This window comes from Hipposideros armiger, unplaced genomic scaffold, assembly GCF_001890085.2.
Source record: "Hipposideros armiger isolate ML-2016 unplaced genomic scaffold, ASM189008v1 scaffold_1265, whole genome shotgun sequence".
NCBI lineage: Eukaryota > Metazoa > Chordata > Mammalia > Chiroptera > Hipposideridae > Hipposideros > Hipposideros armiger.
Window position 1 is genome coordinate 202589 of NW_017732615.1, and position 19560 is coordinate 222148.

The 19560-nt window shown below is 42.9% G+C and overlaps 1 protein-coding gene across 8 annotated transcripts in view; it reads left to right on the forward strand.

Annotated features, from left to right (window-relative positions):
• Window positions 1-1211: 1211 nt before the first annotated feature.
• TRIM9 (tripartite motif containing 9) overlaps window positions 1212-19560 on the forward strand; it is a 112119-nt gene continuing 93770 nt past the window's right edge. For 5 of the 8 annotated variants that reach the window (XM_019633243.1, XM_019633244.1, XM_019633245.1 and 2 more), the window contains exon 1: window positions 1514-2634. In XM_019633243.1, coding sequence (XP_019488788.1) covers window positions 1813-2634 — 822 coding nt within the window. In that variant the 5' untranslated portion in view covers window positions 1514-1812. Of the gene's footprint in view, window positions 2635-19560 lie in introns of all 8 variants that reach the window. The other 3 variants (XM_019633251.1, XM_019633250.1, XM_019633249.1) reach the window with 2 other exon arrangements.

Genomic DNA, 19560 nt, shown 5'->3' on the forward strand with positions numbered 1-19560 from the left:
ATATATCCTGTAGATACAGAAATTGTTCCAAACCCAAATGAAGAAATTCCATGTAAACAGATGCTCTGGACTCAACCAGCTAAAAGACAGGTTGAAAGTAAATCGTACAGCATTTGTGATTAACATAACTTTAAATAAAAATGAGAACTCCCCCATGACCAATTGCTGTTTTCATTGTTACTGAAGGAAGTGTTGGAGGGATAACCTAGTTTATTGGATGTTTTTCCAAGGGCAAGGTTATAAAAAGTCCTTTTTTTTCTGGGCAGTAAAGTGATATTAAATTATAAATGTAGCTGCATATAATCAAATTATCTCTTTTTTGGAAGATGAAAAATTAGAAGATTTCTTAGAACTTTAAAAGAGTTTTTGTCATTTATTTCATGAATCGCTCAGCAAAAGGCAACCATGTACTATTTCAAATAATTTACTACCATAGAATGTCACTAGACTCAAAAGCTTTTTCTTTCTTTTTGTTCTCTATCATGAAATCAACACTTTTGCAGGCAAGCGGCAGGACCAGATATCTCCAGCAATGTTTGAAGAGAAGGAGAAGGGTGCTTAATATATGAGAACACTAGGAAGCCCCCCCCCCCATAACTTAAGGAAACAGGAAAAGCCCACCATTCTAAGCTGCGGTAAATGCTCAGATCACGTGATGCTGAATAATGCCGTTTGGAGTCAAATCCTGAGGCTCTTCATTAACACCGTGATTCATCTGGAGGTAGTTAGCTACTCAACTGTGGGCCCTCAGAAATGGGCAATCCATTCCTGCCACAGCTGAACCAAAGGTCCTGCTGGCCTTGAAGCTCAGACGCTGAGAGCGGGGTGAGGACACAGCTCTGGGAGGCAGGGAGGGTGAGGAGGGGACCGAGGCACGTTCACACCGGACGGTAAGAAGCCTCTGGGCTAAGCTGACGTGAAAGCGGGAGATGAATGGGGCACAGGTTTGAACTAATACACTGAGCCCTTTACATAGATCACCTGGTTTAAACCTCTAGGAAATCGATATCATTAGGCATCAGGGACTGAGAGGGAAAGACGCTAAGAAGCTCTTGCCAGGGCTCCTGCCCGGCGCCCCCAGACTCCCGGAATGGGGGAGCGCCAGGGACCGGCTTCAGGAGGTTCATGAGGGGGACAAAAAAAGCCCGGCTGCCACACACAAACCTAGGCCTGAGTGAGGGCCAGTCAAGGCTGCCAGCAGCGGAAGGATAAGGTCGGCGCGGAGACCATAGATGGAAGCCAAACGCAGACTGCTGGCGAGAAGCACCAGCCCCTCCGCCAGCCCACTCGCTGCGGGCAGGGGTTTCTCACGCCCCCTGCTCCTGGGTGACGGCACCGGAGGTCGGAAGGAAGCGGGGCGAGGGATGAGTCATCCCGCCTAATTCCTCCTTCCGGGTACCCTCGCCAACGCACACCAGCCCCCTCCCGAGATCATGCAGCGGGGAGCGAAGATTCCCCCCATCTTCAGAGTCCTCCAAACCCCCCGTGGCCTGCGGAGGAGAGAAGAAGGACGGGACGTATGGCCAATAAGAGCTTCGCTCTCTCGCTGCCGTCCAATTGGCCGCTGTTTACAAGCCTGGGCGGGACTTAGGCGGGCAGGAGGGGCGGTCCCGGGCTGGCGCTCGGCGCCTCGGTTCCCTAGCTCGCAGAGAGCGTCTCATAGGGAGTCCGCGCCTCGGCTACGCGGGAAGGCGCCTCCGCTGCCAACGCCGCAGCTGCTGGCCAAGGTGCTGGACACGACAGGCCGGTCGCCACCTCGCCAGCTCAGCTACCCGTTGCAGCCGCCGCTGCCTAGCTCCCAGCCGGGTCCCCATGGAAGAGATGGAAGAAGAGTTAAAATGCCCCGTGTGCGGGTCCTTCTATCGGGAGCCCATCATCCTGCCCTGCTCTCACAATTTATGTCAGGCGTGCGCCCGCAACATCCTGGTACAAACCCCAGAGTCTGAGTCCCCCCAGAGCCGTCGGGCCTCAGGCTCCGGGGTCTCCGACTATGACTACCTGGACCTGGACAAGATGAGCCTGTATAGCGAGGCGGACAGCGGCTATGGCTCCTACGGAGGTTTCGCCAGCGCCCCGACTACCCCGTGCCAGAAGTCCCCCAACGGCGTCCGCGTGTTCCCCCCGGCTATGCCTCCACCGGTCACCCACCTGTCACCGGCTTTGGCCCCAGTGCCCCGCAACTCCTGTATCACCTGCCCCCAGTGCCACCGCAGCCTCATCCTGGATGACCGGGGGCTCCGCGGCTTCCCCAAGAACCGCGTCCTGGAAGGGGTAATTGACCGCTACCAGCAGAGCAAAGCCGCGGCCCTCAAGTGCCAGCTCTGCGAGAAGGCGCCCAAGGAGGCTACGGTCATGTGCGAACAGTGCGATGTCTTCTACTGCGATCCGTGCCGCTTGCGCTGCCACCCACCCCGGGGGCCCCTAGCCAAGCACCGCCTGGTGCCCCCAGCCCAGGGCCGCGTGAGCCGGCGTCTGAGCCCGCGCAAGGTCTCCACCTGCACAGACCACGAGCTGGAGAACCACAGCATGTACTGCGTGCAGTGCAAGATGCCCGTGTGCTACCAGTGCTTGGAGGAGGGCAAACACTCCAGCCACGAAGTCAAGGCTCTGGGGGCTATGTGGAAACTGCACAAGGTGAGTCCTAAGAAAACCCTCTCCTAACTCCCAGCGCCTCGGATCCTCCGGTGTTGCAGCATAAAGTCCTTTTCTTTTGCGCACAGTGCATCCCAAGCCGGGGCGCAATGCAGGTGCCTGCAATATTTGCTTCCCCCGTCTGGTGCATTGCAGGAATCCAAGGGTGATCTTAAACCGCGCACGGGGGAGTTGACTATCCCCACAGAGTTGTTGCGGGGGTGCCTTAGAGCAGGTCTCCCGGGGCGCGCAGCCTGCGAGGTAGGCGCAGGGCGCCCCCTCTCCGCTGCGGCTTGCGGCTAAGGGCCAGCATGCAGGAAAGCGCTGCGTAACTGGGTAGAGCAGCGCCAGTGCCCTAGGCCGACAGTGCTCCTCTAGGGCCGACAGTACCCCTCCAGCGCAGAGCTGGCTGCGGGGCTCTGGCCGTGGTCCTCGGGGAGGCGGCGGGGGAGGTTGGGTGGCGCCGATCGCCCGGGGCTGGAGCTGTTAGATAGGCAGGCGCCGTGAGTCACAGCCAGGGCGGGAGAAACGCGGCGGGAGGAATACTGATGAGTCCGCGCTCGCCCAGACCCTGCGAACCTGCTAGAGGGGTTTCGGGTGGAGGTGCCGTGCGCTTAGGAGGCAGAGGAGTGGGGAATGGGTGTGGGGAAATCCTATGGTCGCCTTGGCAACACGGCTTGCAGGGTGCGATCCTAATCCACCTGTGGCTGGAATATCAGCAGGGCAGGTGGTTTCTGCGTGGTTGTGGCCTGAAGGCTAGGCGAGCGTGTCTTCACGGGTGTCTTCACCCCCTCCTTCCAACCACCCACACGCCCATTTGTCTAGGAGTCAACCCTTTTCCTCTTTCGGTACTTGTCTGTGCAAACTTTGAGACACCTGTTACCAGATTTATCTTTCCGGTCTTTTTTGATGGCGCCTACACCAAAGCTAGCTTCAAGTGCCTTTAACGTTTTAGGTCATGCCACTCCTCTGCTCATAATTCTCTAATCATACCCCGTGTTTCTCACAGTCCTTTGAATGGTCCACCAGGACCTACATGACCTGTTCCCCTTTGGCCTCATGGACTTCATTTTCTCCCACTCATTCCTCCCCACTCCAGCCACAATGTCTCTCTTGCTGTTCCCCAACCAGCACCAGGCACCTCTGGCCCCAGTGCCTTTGCACTGATGTTTGGTCAACCTGAGATGTTCTTCCCCAAAATCTTATACCCATATCCAATTGGCTTACTCTCTTGCCTCCTTCAGATCTTTGCTCAAATATCTTCTTTGCAGTGAGACCTCCACAATTGCTGCCACTCATCTCAGACACTCCTTAGTTCCCTCCCTGCTTTATTTTTCTCAGTAGTAGTTACCACCACTACTACTACTAGTTACCAGGCATGCTATATATTTTAATTATCATGTTACTTTTGTATATCTACTGCTTCCCTCCACTTCCCCCCCATCCCCACCCCCACCCTCCACTGGAAAATAATCTGCAAGAGGAAAAAGAACTTTATGTTATGCTCATACCCTTGGAAGGAAGGGAACCACTCTTGAGGAGATATGCATAAATTTGACTTCTACTTTTTAAATAATCCACTTAATTGGGGGTGTGAAGAGCAGGACAGGGGTTCAGGATTATTTTAGGCAGGGTTTCTTCACATCATTTAATTGTAAGCCCAAGAATAAGGATAAGGCAGGCAGTAAAGATGATGTTCAGGCCTCAGCTATGGTCCCACTCCAGTTTCCCAGCATTCCCTGGAGACTGGAAAGGCTAGCCTTTGAGAGAAGCCATTGGTATTTTATTTACAGAAAGAAAAAGAAAAATCACCATTTTCAGCAACCAGGGAGGTTTTCTCACTCAGTATTAATTGAATGTGACCCATGTTTACAGTCATTTGTGTTCTCACATATAACCTGTTAAACCACATTAGTCCTAATGGAGATTTAATTCTGCACAAATCTGAGCCCCACTAGGCACATGCCATTATTTTGAAAACGCTTCAATTTATTTTTTTTAAATGACACTTAATTTTGAAAGTTTTCAAAAATTTAGTTCCTGGCCAATTGTTATTTCATTTTATGATTTCACTCTTAAACAGCCAACTGTAGCCTATGTTGAATTGCCCAACAAAACTATCCTTGGAACTAAGAAATTAATCACCCTGTCTAGAAAAAGAACTTAGAGCCACACACTAATTAGGATGGTCAAACCACAGCTTATTTTTCTGTGAAGAAGAGCCTATACTTCATTAAGACTAAAAGCAACCTTTAAATCTGTCTAGCCCCATGTAGATTTGAAATGTTAAACCATTTGTTTTATCGCTAATGAAAGTGTAAGTAGACACTGTGGTGTGGACTGGCTTGAAATTTGGATGTCTGCTAAAAAAGAATAATATTCAAGCCCTTGAGACATGACATAAGTAGGTTAGGAGGGTTATGTTGGTTTATTTAAAAAGAAAAAAAAGACCACTTATTCCCTGATCTTTTGGACATTTTCCCCAAAATAGTAAGTAGGTATGATTTTGTTCAGTCAATATCAGGATTATTAAACTTCCAAGAAAAAATAAGGCAGAAGGATGACAGATTTTAACATCCACTTATCATCTGTTACATGAAAAATAAATATTGCTCCCCCCACCTTATCTCCTTAATATGGTAGTAAATGTGTTAACGCTGGATTTTCTCATATACTCTATTTATGTTGTGGTTAATGATACTTCTATCTCCACAAAAGCTTATGGACCAGAATTTTTATGCCCTTCTAAGCATAAGAGAGCAAAGAATTACCCTAAGTAATTCTCCCAAAGTTGGGCAGTTAGTTATCAACACAGGTGATTATTAGACCTGAAAGTTTTCATTAATATTCTACCATATTAATTAGCCATTTCTAGTGATAAAAAACATCCCATGAATAAATATTTTCCTTGGGCACTAAGTTATTATCTTATACACTCAAGACAAAATGACTGAAGTTAATTTTTTAAGTGGTTTTAAAAACAATTGGTTAAAATTCATTAGTTGTCAATTGAACAAATTAAAATGATTTTCAGACATATATGGCCTTCAAAATCCGTGAAAAATAATGCATGAAGTGGCCTTATAAAATACCTGGTAACAGTTTTTATTTAGTGTCAGCATTTGCTATATTCCTTTATCCAACTTTGGTTGGTATAAAGAATTGCTACATACAAAAAAATGATTTTACAGACACTGTCAATTAGACAGTTGGAATCATTGTTATTACTTTGCAGTTTCAACAATTCATATTCCTAAAATTTAACATTATCCTTGAATTACTAATGTGTTTTATCAATCATTGAATCATTAATGTATTTATAACCATTCTTCTGTGTTTGGCTTTTGAGCAAGGATTTTCTTTTCCTTTGTATCCTAAACACTGACTATTCATTCTGAATCTGGTCTCAAATGTTATTTCTTATCTTCTTTTTTTTTATGAAGATTTGCAGTTTAAATACTTTAAAATGAACTATCAGTTGTTATGCTTTCATTTTCAAAACATTCTGGAAAAAATTTGCTTTGTACTATGGTGACAGTTCATCAAATATGTCAATAACAAAATGTGTTATTTAATGTAACTAAAATAATAATCAGTTAACTACCAGGGGTACACATGACTTGTATTCATCTTTGTTATATTTTATGTATTTTTTAATTAATTAATTTTTTAATTGGGGAATTTGGGGAGGGAAACAGTGTTGGAGAATTGGGGAAGGGGACCAGCCAAGTTGTTCTTCAGTCTTAGTTGTGGAGGGCGCCAGTCACCATCTGGCTGCCCAGGCAGGCAGCTTGTGGCCCCTAAGCTCAAGGTGCTGTGTTACAGTCTTAGTTGCGGGTGGGCATAGTCACCATCCCATGCAGGAATTGAACCAGCAGCATTGTTGTTAAGAGCGCATGGTCTATCCACTGAGCCATCTGGGCGGCAGCTCAGCTCAATGTGCCCAGTTCAGTCTTAGTTCAGGCATAGCCCACCATTGAACAGACAGTCTTATTGTTAGGAGCATGTGCTCTCATCAGCTGAGCCATCCTGCCACCTGTTGGCAGCTCAGGGGCAGCTCAACTTGGGTGCAGCGTCACTGGCCCATGTGGGAATCCAACCGGTGGCCCTTTTGCTCAGAGCTCACGCTCTTAAGCTAACTCTTAACCAACTGAGCCACTCAATCGGCCCTATCAGTGTGTATTAAATATTACAATTTTAATGCAGTTTTTTTCTTTCTTAAAATGTGTATACATATTTTTGGCACCCTCTCTATATATCAACAGTAAACACAATATAATCTAGATGTTCCTGTGGTAAATATTAATATAACAGGTACGTATGCTCATGTTTTTTAATTTTTAAAAAATTTACTTCTAGCACAGATCATTCTGTGTGCAATGTAAACATTCTTAGAAGTATTAAGGAGAATGTTACAGAGACATAAATTGTCCCTCTTTGTACTGCGATATAATGAAAAGAGCTAGCTGACAAAAGATCTGAGTTCCAGACCTGATGCTGCCACTTGCTTGCCAGTAAGCAAGTCTCGTAACTTCCCTGTGCTTCCTACCCACAAGGATGTAAAGGAGCTAAAACTATATCTGTGAAGGTATTTTGAAAAAATAATTTAAATGTTCATAATTTACTAATTTCAGTTTGACTCAAGAGAAAGTTTTTACATAAAACCAAAGTTATTGCCTCACTAGTCAACAAGTAGTACATGAAAATCTCATCCCCCAGCTTGGGGTATTTTGCTTCTTTCAAAGCACAAAGTGCAGTACAAAGGCTACTCTGGAAAGTGGCCTCAAAAACTGAGCTACATCTTTATAGGTCCAGAGAGAGTATTCAGTTGAATTAAGGTCAGGGAATAAGAATGCTACACAAAGATTCACTTATGTATTAAACAAAGGTATCTTGATTTTCAATAACAAAGCTAAAATGATAACTGATACAACTCAGTTTTTTTCAGATTTCCCAGTAAAGATATTGTTATCAATTTGATTTTTTTTTTAAGCTGAGTCATCCTGCTATCTGTTGGCAGCTCAGCGGCAGCTCAGCTTGGGCCAGGAATCGAACCGCTGTTGCTCAGAGCTCAAACTCTTGAGCGAGCTCTTAACCAACTGAGCCACTCGACCCCTCAATTTGATTTTGGAAATTGTTCTTTCTGTATATGCCATGAAAATATGCTATTGGAATTTCAGGTCGAATCACAGTTTGCATAAAGTGAGAGAAAATGATCACAGCTACCTGTTATTAAGTAATAAGATAATGCATAGGCAAAACTTACCTTTCCCATCAGTACTCATACAACAATTTGCACTTCTCTCATCTAAAACCTTTTCGAAGTGTATATATGCCTATAACTTAACCTTGACACTGAGATAGCATTCATTACAAGATTAAGAACAAAATAGTTTTAAATAATATTATTTTTATCACTTTTATCAGGGATTGTTGGTTGTAAGGAGCACAAACCCACTCAGGTGATCTCAGAGGAATTCATGGGAAATGAAACAAAATCAACTCACAAGGAGAATGGAACTGGAAAGCTAGAAACTTAAGTTCACTCTCTGTATCTGTCAGCTTGGACTAAGTTATGCTGCAGTAACAATTTCCAAATCTCAGTGAGTTACAAAACCAGCACCTACTTTCCTTCTCATGTCAATGTCCCAGCCATGGCCCTCCTTCACATCCTCCTTATTCTTGAACTTTGGCTGAAAGAGCATATTTGGGATATGCCAACCTTGTGGCAGAGGAAAGAGAGCAAAGCAGAACCACTTACTGGCACTTAAAGGTTCTACTCTGGTGTGACATGTCACTGCCATTTACATTCCATTGGCTAAGACAAGTCATGTGGCCAAACCTGATGTTCGTGTTGCAGGAAATACATTCTTCCAACAGAAAGAGGCACAAGAGAAGAGTACTGTGAAGGGGGATAGAGACTATTTTGAACAAATAATACAATCTGCCGTAGCTCTCTCATCTCTGTTTCTCTCTTGGGATGGGCCTGCACAAGGCCCAACATGACTCCTCCAGCCCCAACTCAGCATATTTCAGTTCATCTAACTAGTGACTCTGTGTGTCTTCATTTACATTTTCAAGTTTAGAGAAAGAATCTGATTGGCTCAGCTTGAGTCAGGTGTTTACTGATGATTGTCTGGGTCATGGCCTCACCCCTTTGGTCAGGCATTGCAGAAGACTAGGCACTGACTTCAGGTGCAGAACTTAAGAGGGCACCAAAAACTCAGTAATCAAGATTTTTTAAAAATATTGTAATTCAACGTCTTAAAAATAGAAATAAATGCAAAAATAACCCACAAGGAGCAAAATAACATTTTAAATAAAAACAGGTTCAGTAACAGTGCCACGCTGAGCCATACTGTAGCCTGAGTCAAAAGGAAACATCAGTAATACTGACCCTGTCTTTAAGATTTTGATCTTTGGTTCACCCTGGATTTTTTTTGCGTTGGTATTTATTTTTTTTTAAATATTGCATTAAAATATTATATATGTTGATTACTGAGGTTTTTGCCCCCCCTCCCCTTAGTATCTCCAAGGAGGGTATCTCCCTCCTCTCACCCTAGTCCTGACCCTGATAACAGTCACTTGATGCAGACCTGGGTCCTACTTTCATTCCAGCAGGAGAAAAACCCAGAGCAGAAAGCCCTGGAGAGCAGTGGGGGCAGTGAGGCACTGGCAAGTGCCTCTTGTACAATCTAAGAGGAAGCCATTCCGAGTGCAGCATAAAGAAAGCCCTTTCCTCTGCCTAGATCTTCTGCATTTTAGCTACAACCATTTCTTGAGCTGCTTGGAAAGGGAAGCAATAGAGTTGATGACGATGGAAAAGAAAACACAAGTGCCGAGAACACTGGCAACTGTAGCTCAGTGCTTCCTCCCCCAGCAGTGCTCCCACCACCAAGTGGTTTGTGCAAATGCTCCTATTCTGTCTGATGTGACTGTGGCCACAGCAGAGCTAGGTGGTCCCTCACTTTGCTTGTGTATAAGAAAGGAAGGAGGGCAGAAGTTGCCCAACACGATTTTGCACTGACTTTGGCTACCTCTTTTAAAGTATGTAGGTGGATTGGAAGTGGGAGGAAAATATAACCATAACGTTTCATTCCAATAATTCCATCTATTTGTTAAAAGATAGGAAGAGTTTTAATAGCCGTGGAGTTTAGTGGTCTTGATCTATTCATCCGTGGATGGACCTTTAGGTTGTGAAAACTTTTTGAGTACCACACAAGTTTGGGGAACAGGATTGCAGGCAATGATTAGCCAATAAGTCAGTAAAGAGGTAAGTGTTCTTAATTTCTTGTGTAGACAGAGTAGACTATTCTAAAATTCTGGCCTCTAGATAAATGTCTCTAATACGCCTACTGAAATCTTATGCTAATTCTTTAAATAGATATTAAAGTCAAAGACAAAGAGGTAAAAAGAATATAAGGTTTTGTAGTATTTATATGCATCTGTTGAATATAAATTGACTTGGATAGATCCTGCTTCCCTTTCTATTGTAAATAACTCTTAAAAATGATTTTAGACATCAGTAATGCTAATGTCATTAAAAATAACTGCACGGATCTACTTTGGACTACTTTCAGGCTTTTATACATGATGCCAAATGACTAGCTTACTTGAGTTTCTCATTAACTTGTGGTGGATAGAAATAAGATTGTTTTTAAAGTACTTTTGATAAAGCAAAAAACGACAAGCAAAAAAATAAAGGTTAAAATTCTAAGTGGCCCCTGTGACAACATAGCACAACAATTTGTGAAAATTAAAGGAGTAGTGCTTTGCCTGTTACATTCCAGGCTTTGCTAATTTTTCATATTGACACACACAGGGTCAGTTTTTAAGCATGGAAACTATACAATGGCCACCAGCAGTGTAACTAGATCATCAGAGACCCTCTAGGTTTTGTCAGCAGCATGTCTAATTCATCCAAAAGTACATCTCAAAGCCAAAACCACTTCCTTGGGGTGTTATCACAGCAGTTTCACCCCCAAATGTCAACTGGCCCCCTGCCTTAAACTGAGAACTATCTCAGAGTGAGATTACTGGGAAAACAATCCAAGTGCACAGCATGCTCTTGACATCATCGTCAGAGAAATCATCACAATTTCTACTCCTGTTTGGCCCTGGCTTTGCCATCTTTTTAAGTTCTCTGACTTACAGTGCAGCATGTTGGCCACGGATCTACTCATAGTCCCATCCGCCTAAATGACCTCTTCCTCCCTGACTTGCACCGCCTTCCAGCTTACCCACTGAGCACTTGCCTTCTGCCCACCAGGCCTGCCCACCACCGGTTTCTTAGACTACCTTCAGATCACCCAGCTGAGCTCGCTAAGCCCCGCCCAGATGGGCTGAACTCCACGCTCTACCCCAGACCAGCCCGCCAACCAGGAGCCTAATGCTGTTCTCCATCCCGTAGAGTTACCCCGTACCAGCTGCACCCCCACCTCAGCTGGGTTTGATTACAGACATATTTTTGAACTGCAGAAAGTTTCCTTCGTTTTCACTGATTTATTTTAAACTGAAAAAGCAAGAAGACTTCTCTTGAATTTCTAGTCTTGAATAAACATCGCTGACTTTTCTCCCCTCCTCAATGTGCCCTTCTCTAGAGACTCATCAGCCCCGTGGTTATGAGTCCCCTACCTGAATGTCTGAAACAGATCTCGTAATCTCAGTCCCCTTCCCTTTCAGTGTGGTCCCAAACTCGCCTCTGTCTCCTATCCACCCTCCTCCGTAGCTCCCGTCTCTGAGCTCTCACACTGAACACCCTCCCACTGTATAAGTGCATATGTTCCAATCTGCCACTTGACCCCAATGACTCAGTCATAGACTGTTTCTGAAATGTCTTTATGTCCTCCATTTCTGCACTAAGTAGATGTTAGAAAAGGGGTTGTTGAGTGAAGAAAAGAATCAGTAGGAAGATTAATGATTAGCAACCTATCCCAATATTTTGTTTCCCATAGTAGCCTGACTGTAATCATTAAATTTGAAAATCTGTATTTTATAATTTCTGCTGAAAGGTACTGAGCGCTTGGTATGTGCCAGGCAGTGTTCTAAGCCCTTTACAGGCACTTTGTCATTTCACCTTCAGAATTCATACATCCTCCTATGAGAAAACTGGGGCACAGAGAGGTTATAAAATCACGCCAGTTGTAAGTGGCAGAGCCAGGGTTTGAATCCAGACTGTTGGACTCCAGAGTTCATGGATTTAACTGCTATTCTGTGCTACCTGCTGATAATCGTAGGAAATATTGGGTCGTCTGGAAAGTCATGACATATTTTTCTGTGTTTCAATGCAAAAATGCATCATGACTTTCCCGACGACCCAATAGATGACCTATAAAAGCACACTTTGATGGTCTTATGCATTACAATGGCATAACAACTGAGATCTTTTAGTTCTCATGTAGGAAAATTCTGAGAAATTAAGTCACTTGTCTCCTAAGTCATCTTGTGACAAAATAAGTTTAAAGAGGAAAGTACAGGACAGAAAGGAGAGACATGTATGTTGAGTATTCCATGGACCAGATCACTGGAGGTGCTCTGAGAAGGCCAGATTATCTTGTGAGAGGGCCATCCTGCCTGCTTGTGAGAACCCAGCAAGCAACAGGTAGGCAGTAAGGTCCGATCAGCTCAGCCATGGATTCATTATCCTTCTAACAAAATAATCATTTTAAAATTGATAGACAGAAATGACCTAAAAGAAAAAGTAGGGTTTGTTTGTTTTTTATATTTTTAAGTATCTTTATTTCTGCAGACCTATAACATTTATAAGTCTATCATGGAGAACATAAACATGTTTAAACCTATAAGCGGGTATCTGCTGTATGTTTACTTTCGGTTTTTTCTTTACCTTTTGCTAAGGTAGAAGGTGGTTGAAAGAAAATACACGTATTCCTGTTTAAGAATATATACCTGAGGGTGGCAGAGGCTCAGTTGGTTAGAGCGCGTGCTCTGAACAACAAGGTTGCCGGTTCAATCCCCGCATGGGCCACTTTGAGCTGTGCCCTCCTTACCTGACCCACCTTTTACCATAAATATAAAAAGAACTATATGAACTGGAAAAGTGTATTGTTTAAGATTAGATTTAAGCACTGTCAAATAAAATTGTTTTTTCATAAGCCTTACATAGGACCAGGATGGGTGTTTTACACTAATAGCTCTCATTAAAGAAGAAACTGTACTTAAAGTAAAATGTTAACTATTGTTGTTTGGCGTGAGAATCGCGACCTTCTGTCATTAGCCAGGACACATTGATGGTTAACTCTCATTTACTGCTGATTTATTCATGTGAAGCTGACTTTCCAGCCAGATAGCATCGATTCAGCTTTATTGAGATTTTTGTTTACCCTCTCTTTACTCTTACTTTGCTTGCAGCTTGCATTTTAAGAAGTAGCTGTTTGACACCAGATACTTATCACTCTTTCCTATGCTCTAAGAAAGACCTGTGAGGGGGCCAGACTGTACTGTACATCCGTCAAAGACATGATCTAGCCTAGGAACAAGGCAGGTTGCAGAGAGAAATAAATGTGAATATGGGGAGTTAAACAGTTTCTACCTGAGGCTTTTTTATTTTGCATGGAAGATCAATTATACACAGGTTCAACTGTAATTACAACTCACCATTTCCAAAGGGAAATGACTCTATAACATAATCTACCATGTTTTGATCGTCTATACTTTACTTTTCATCAGTGCCAATAACCAACAGCTGATTTTACTACAGATGTGTACAGTCCATTACATAGTGGTACTGGTGATATTCATATCATCACCCAGGTACACCGATTCATGAAGTTCATAAAATGGCATCACCGATGCTCTGCCACCCCCCACCCCTGATATGTATGAAATGTTTTCCCCAGAGCATTAGTCACATAAAATCAAGTGTAAAATTGGACTTCCATCCAATGTAATAAATCTTACATGGCACGGATAAATCTGTGGTGCTTTTAACAAGCAGTTGTTATTGATATTATTGACCATCAATCAAGACTTTGCAAAGAAATAGGGTAAACACCTTTCAGCACACAATCGATGCACAAAGTATGAAGAAGCTGGATGTTGACATTCAACTCCTGTTATCTGACTATCTTCTGCCATTATGGAAGCGAATCTGACATTGGTGGAATTAAAACATTATTCAGTATTAAAGAACATTTTCTCTACTTTCTACTTTGAAGACCAAGAAATATAGTATATAGAAACTTGTATGAGCATTGAATTTCCAAGCTGGCTTCAGCCAGCATGGGAAGGGTACAGAATGTAACTACCATTCCCTTACATTTCAAAATTGGTACCTTTACACCTGGATTAGGACATGGGTTTCTGAGTCCTCTGGTCACTGCATATAAAAATTTTGCAGAAAAGTTTGAATTGATAGTGAGGTCCTGCTATGTAGATACAAAGCCTTTTGCTAAAGCTATTGGTATTCACTGGCAAATTAGCACAGAAATATTTTACTTGAATTTTAAAAACCATAAAGCCAAAGAGAAATTTAATGCTTTTAGCATTGAGAATATCCTTGATTCTGTTTTCCATAAAGGCTGTACCATCTTACATTTCTACCAGCAATGTATGAGGGTTCTAATTTCTCTGCACCCTCCCCAACACTTGTTATTTGTCTGTCTTGTTTACTACAGTCATCCCAGTGGATGTGAAGTGGTATTTCATTGTGGTTCTGATTTGCAGTTCCCTAATGGCTAGTGATATTGAGCATCTTTTCATATGCCTGTTGGCTATTTTTATGTCTTTTTTAGGGAAATGTCTGTTCAAATTCTTTGTCCATTTTTAAATTGGGTTACTTCCCTTTTATTGTTGAGTTGTAAGAGTTCTTTTATACTCTGGGCACTTATTCACTTTTAAAATGGAAGGGACAAGATGTGAGCCTCTCATCTCTCAGAGATTACTTACAGGGAAGAAAAAGCAGATACAGAGCTGAGCGTGAGGAAAAACTTGTCAAGACTGGTGCTCCAGGACCTACTGCTAATTCCTTGTACTTTATTAGCTGGTTCTGAGGCAAAACTTGAATAAGCTCTGCCAGGATTGGCTCCTGATAAACAGAAAATGTGGAAAAGTACTGAAGCAGGAGAGGGGAATAATTTAGTTATCAGAGTCCCGGGGCATGCTGGCTGTGCCTCCTCCTTCGCTCAAGTTCCACTTCTCCTGACTTCGATGACGCAGGACAACATTATAAAGCTCCAGCGGTGGTATGTTTCCTGTTACTTACAGGCTACCATTGTGGTATTCAAAAAAGTCACTTCAGGGTGTAAAGATGATGGCTTCTTCTGCTACATTTAAGAGTTATAAATTGATAGAAGGGACACTGGATCTTTAAGATCACTTGCCCACCCCCCTCCAAAGTCAGAAAAATAAATCCCAGAATACTTCAGTAAGTTACCAATGTCATACAGTATATATTAACAAAAAACTTCGATTTCTCATAACTGATATTAGGAATTATGAACAGCCAAGGACCCATTTTCAATTGCTTCTATGTGAGCGTGTGTGTGTGTGTGTGTGTGCGTGTGTGTGTTCAGTGAAGCGTGGCTGAAACACTAATTCTCTCTTTTGGAGGCTCTCCTGTGCCCCCAACTATAATCACATTTTTTCTATACTCCTGACCACAGCAACTATCAACGTTTACCTTAACCTTGTTCTCTCTTTAAGGGGGAATTGTATATGTCTATACAATTGAATAATGTTCCTTCATTGTAAGTAAGGTTTTATTTTCTTAACATTGGCCTTCCATAGATAGTGCCTTTGCTCAAAGGATCGATCTAATGGTAGGAGTTTCAGCATGAGACTGGAAAAGGAAGAATTTGTAGAGATTAGGTTTGGCTTTGTCCCTCAAGCAGGGAGAGCTGCTGCATTACAGCTTGGCTTCCCCTTGGATTGACTGTCCGACTGGCCCCTGCTCTAGCCAAAATCACAAAAGAAGTTTATGGGATGAAGCAAGAGAGTCTCCTTGCCTCTCCCTGCTGGTGCACTACTTGCCAGCTTTTGCTGACTCCTTACTGACCACCAGTACTCTCCAGTCCTTCCCTCCACCTCTAGTCTCTTATGAATCTTCCATCTGTAAACCCAGGTTTGGTCCCAACGTAGGCGCCTTCTTTCCTAATCATCTCCATGCTTTGTTCTGACCAGCGTGTGTCTGGTCTGCTCGCCCACCTCACGAACCTTGACCAGCAACTTCTGGGGAGTCTCTCTTCCCAGACCATCTGTTGTGCAGCTTCTGCCTCCAGCCCGACACTGGCTTTCCCAGCCCTGGCTTCCTTCCCAGTGAAGGTCCAAGTGCTGACAGCTCCTCAAATCATATCTCATGGGCAGCACCTTCAGGGCTGGCACTGATCCCAACAAGAGCTCACTGTAATGTCGTTGGCTGATCACCTGTAATGTTAAAATAGGAGCATAACATATGTATCTGGGCTGTGTAAAAATGCACTCACATAACTCTTTTCTTGTGAAACATGCCATAAAGTGTTTTAACTACATACAAACACAGAATCCATTGACATATAGCCACTACTGAAATGAAATATGGTGGATCTTTAGTAGAACTTGGAAGCTTTGCGTATATGGAGGGCAAGAAGTACAGAATAATTTATAAATTTCATCTGCAAAACAGGGAAGGAATGACTTAGTAGGTAGAATATTATTACCCAATTTGGAAGCTCGCCAAAGACTGGTCAATTTTTCTCTTCTGAGTGGAGCCAAATAGTTCAATTATATTATAGTTTGAGTCCTTTAAGTCTTCTATTTACTTTTATGAGAACAAAGTCATCAATTTACCATTTACATTATTTTGCATGTTATGATAGCTTTGGGGTTATGGTTAGTTATTAAGTTTTCTAAAACTACATGTACAAAAGGTCATTATTGTGAGATATAGCCATCAACTAAAATTAACCCAGTGTTTTTAGAGAAATTCTTTAATTAGTATGTCTGAAGGGATTGGTATAAAATTTACATAAATATTAAATTTGAAAATTAATTTCATTTAGTGTTTGTTTACATGTCCTGATTTACTTCAGGGATTAAGTTTTATTTATCAGTGGTATACTAAATCCACCACATTCCTTCCTGTCATCCTGTTCTTTAATCTTCCCAGCCATGCCAAGGAATTTAGATGATCTGTATTCAGGGCTCCATCCTTACTGTAACCACCTCAAGGCCTAATGTGGGCTGGGTGAGGCTTTTACTGTTGATTCAGATTCAGGATACAGATTGTGTAGCATGAGACCACTGGCTGTTTAGCTGGTATGGAGCTCCAGCTTTATTCAGGTGCTCAACTGGGGAAATTCACACAGTAAGGGAGACTTCCAGTTTGATCACATAAACAAAGCATTTTTATATGCCCAGAAGGAGTACTGGTTCAGTGGTCACACAGATAATTGTGTGTGGCCATTTTAATTTCCAAGTGCCTCTGAGAAGAACTGGTTCTTATAACAGATGAAAACCAAGGTCATGGAACAGCTGTTGCTAGAACAGGAGTTGCTATGTGAACTGTGCTATGAGATGTGATTTCATATCAGTGTTTTGTCCACCATGAACTATTTCTTAGATTTAACACTGAGGATCATTAGAACTGGGTTAGGAGGACTTTGTGCAAGTTGAAGCTAAAACTGAGGGCCAGGACTCAAGTCTGACAGCTCCTGGTTACCTTATCTGAAACCTTAAAATACCCTATCGAGGCCACCATGTTGTCTACAGGAAACATGAGACTCCTTCCTCCTCACTCCTAAAAACAATTGATCATGTATGCTATTGGGAAGTTGCCACATCAGTGTCCTATTGGCTGAGAGCAAACAATGACAGCGTGTTGACACTACATATAAGCTAGGAGAATGTGAAATGCACAGCAGGACTTAGGTAACAGACAATAAAATAGGAGAAACAGGAAATAGAATGAGCATGGCAGAAATGCAAAAACCAGTCTCTGGTTAAGCCCTTGTATGGCAAGCACTAAACAGAGTTAGAGCCAAAGGACTGGAGCCCAGTTGAAGAGGCCTTTTCACGACAAAGCTATAATGGGGGCTGCCTACATGGTATTGTTCAGCTTACTGGTACAGGGCCAGAAAAGCTGGGTTCTCTTCTTGGATCTACTATTATTCAGGCAACACAATGGAGAGATTACAAAATGGGTCTTGAAGCAGACCACCTGGGTTTAACCCCTGGCTTTCCTACCACTTAGTTGTATGAACTTGGGTAGGTCCCTTGGTTTTCTGTAAAATGAAGATAATAATCAGACCAACCTCTAACGATTGTTGTGAGGATGAAAGGAATGGTAGACAAAAAGCCCTTGGAACAGAGCCTGACCAGAATTAAGTGCATGATTCATGTGAGCTAGTATTATGTTTTAAATGCGACTGGTAATTTCTGCCTAGACCCAGGATGGTGATAGGCCTGGATGAGAGAATGAATGTATGAAAGCCTTTTATAACAAATCCAACTTTTTAAAATTATTATTATGATCGTGCGTCTATAGAGATGGAGGGCTACACAAATAATGGAGAAGACCACTGAAACTCCTGTGACTGGTTCCCTTCCATATTGGTCCAGCCAAAAAAAGACAGAGTACCTTTCACAGAGATGCAGAGGATAAAGAAATGGAGAGGAAAGGAAAGTCCAGGAGACAGGAAATTTTAGCAGGAGCTTAGGACAGTCCCTTAGTCATTCTTGACTTTGAGAACATATCATTCCATGAGAAAAGGGGGATAGTACACTCTGAGAAAGAGCCCAGGCTTTGAAGCCAGAAAAGCTCACCTTCTTCACGTCTTTGCATTTATCTTTGTTATTTAACCTATCTGTGACTCAGTTTCCTCATCTATGAAAACACCACCCACCTCCTTGAATTGTAGGGCGGGCTAATTGAGATTGTCTTTGAAAAGTGCCTAACATTAACAGGCCTTCAATAATTAATAGCTTTTATTATTCAAAGGTCATCCAATAATTTGTTTTGGTGCTCAGGTACTATTATAGGTGCTGGGAATACAGCAATGAAGAATAGAAACCAAATTTTTAAAATTCCTGCTTGCTAAATTAAAGTTTATTTAAGGAAACATTTGTTGAATTCTTGCTGTAATCCTCTTTTGGTTTATATGTTCTTTGACAAGAGAACACATGAAAGATGTGTGTGTGTGTGTGTGTGTGTGTGTGTGTGTGTGTGTATGGTTGTGTATAGGATTCCCTACACCAAAGTAATTCTGGGATACTGGCAAGGTATCTGAGAATTCAACTCAATTCTGACACTGTCTACCCAGAGATAGCGTCAGATCCCATAGGTAAAGGATTCAGTCCCATGAGACTGCCCTCTACCTCAGATACCAGTTGCAAACCCAGGGTGTTACCTGTGCTTCTGACCCACTGGCTCCGAATCAGAGGCTACCATGACCCCCTCCAATATAGTATGCCAGTCTCAAGTCCAGGTAGTCTGACTACTTACTAGATCACTGCTGTGGTTTCCCAACCTGGAAGCTCTCCAAACCCCCTCCATTTTGGGTTTTTATAGAAGCTTCGTCACATAGGCATGATTCGTTAACTCATTGGCTATTGGTGATTGATTCAACCTCCAGCCCCTCTTTCCTGCCCAGAAATCAGAGGGTGGGACTGAAAGTTCTGATTAAGGTTGGTTCCCCTGGTAACCAGCCCCTATCCTTTGGTGTTTTCCAAAAGTCACCTTCAATAACATAAACCCAGTTGTAGAAAGGGGCTTGTTATGACTAGTAAGACACCCATTGCACCTTTATGGCTCTAAAGCCTTTTCAGGAACACTGAGGAGAAGAGACCAAATACTATAACTAAAGATGCTCCCATGTATTACTCTTACTGCTCAAAACATTCCAAAGGTTTTGGGAGCTGAGCCAGAAACTATGGGTGAAGACCAAATACATATGAGAAATATATTTTGGTCATTTGAATGACCATATATATATATAT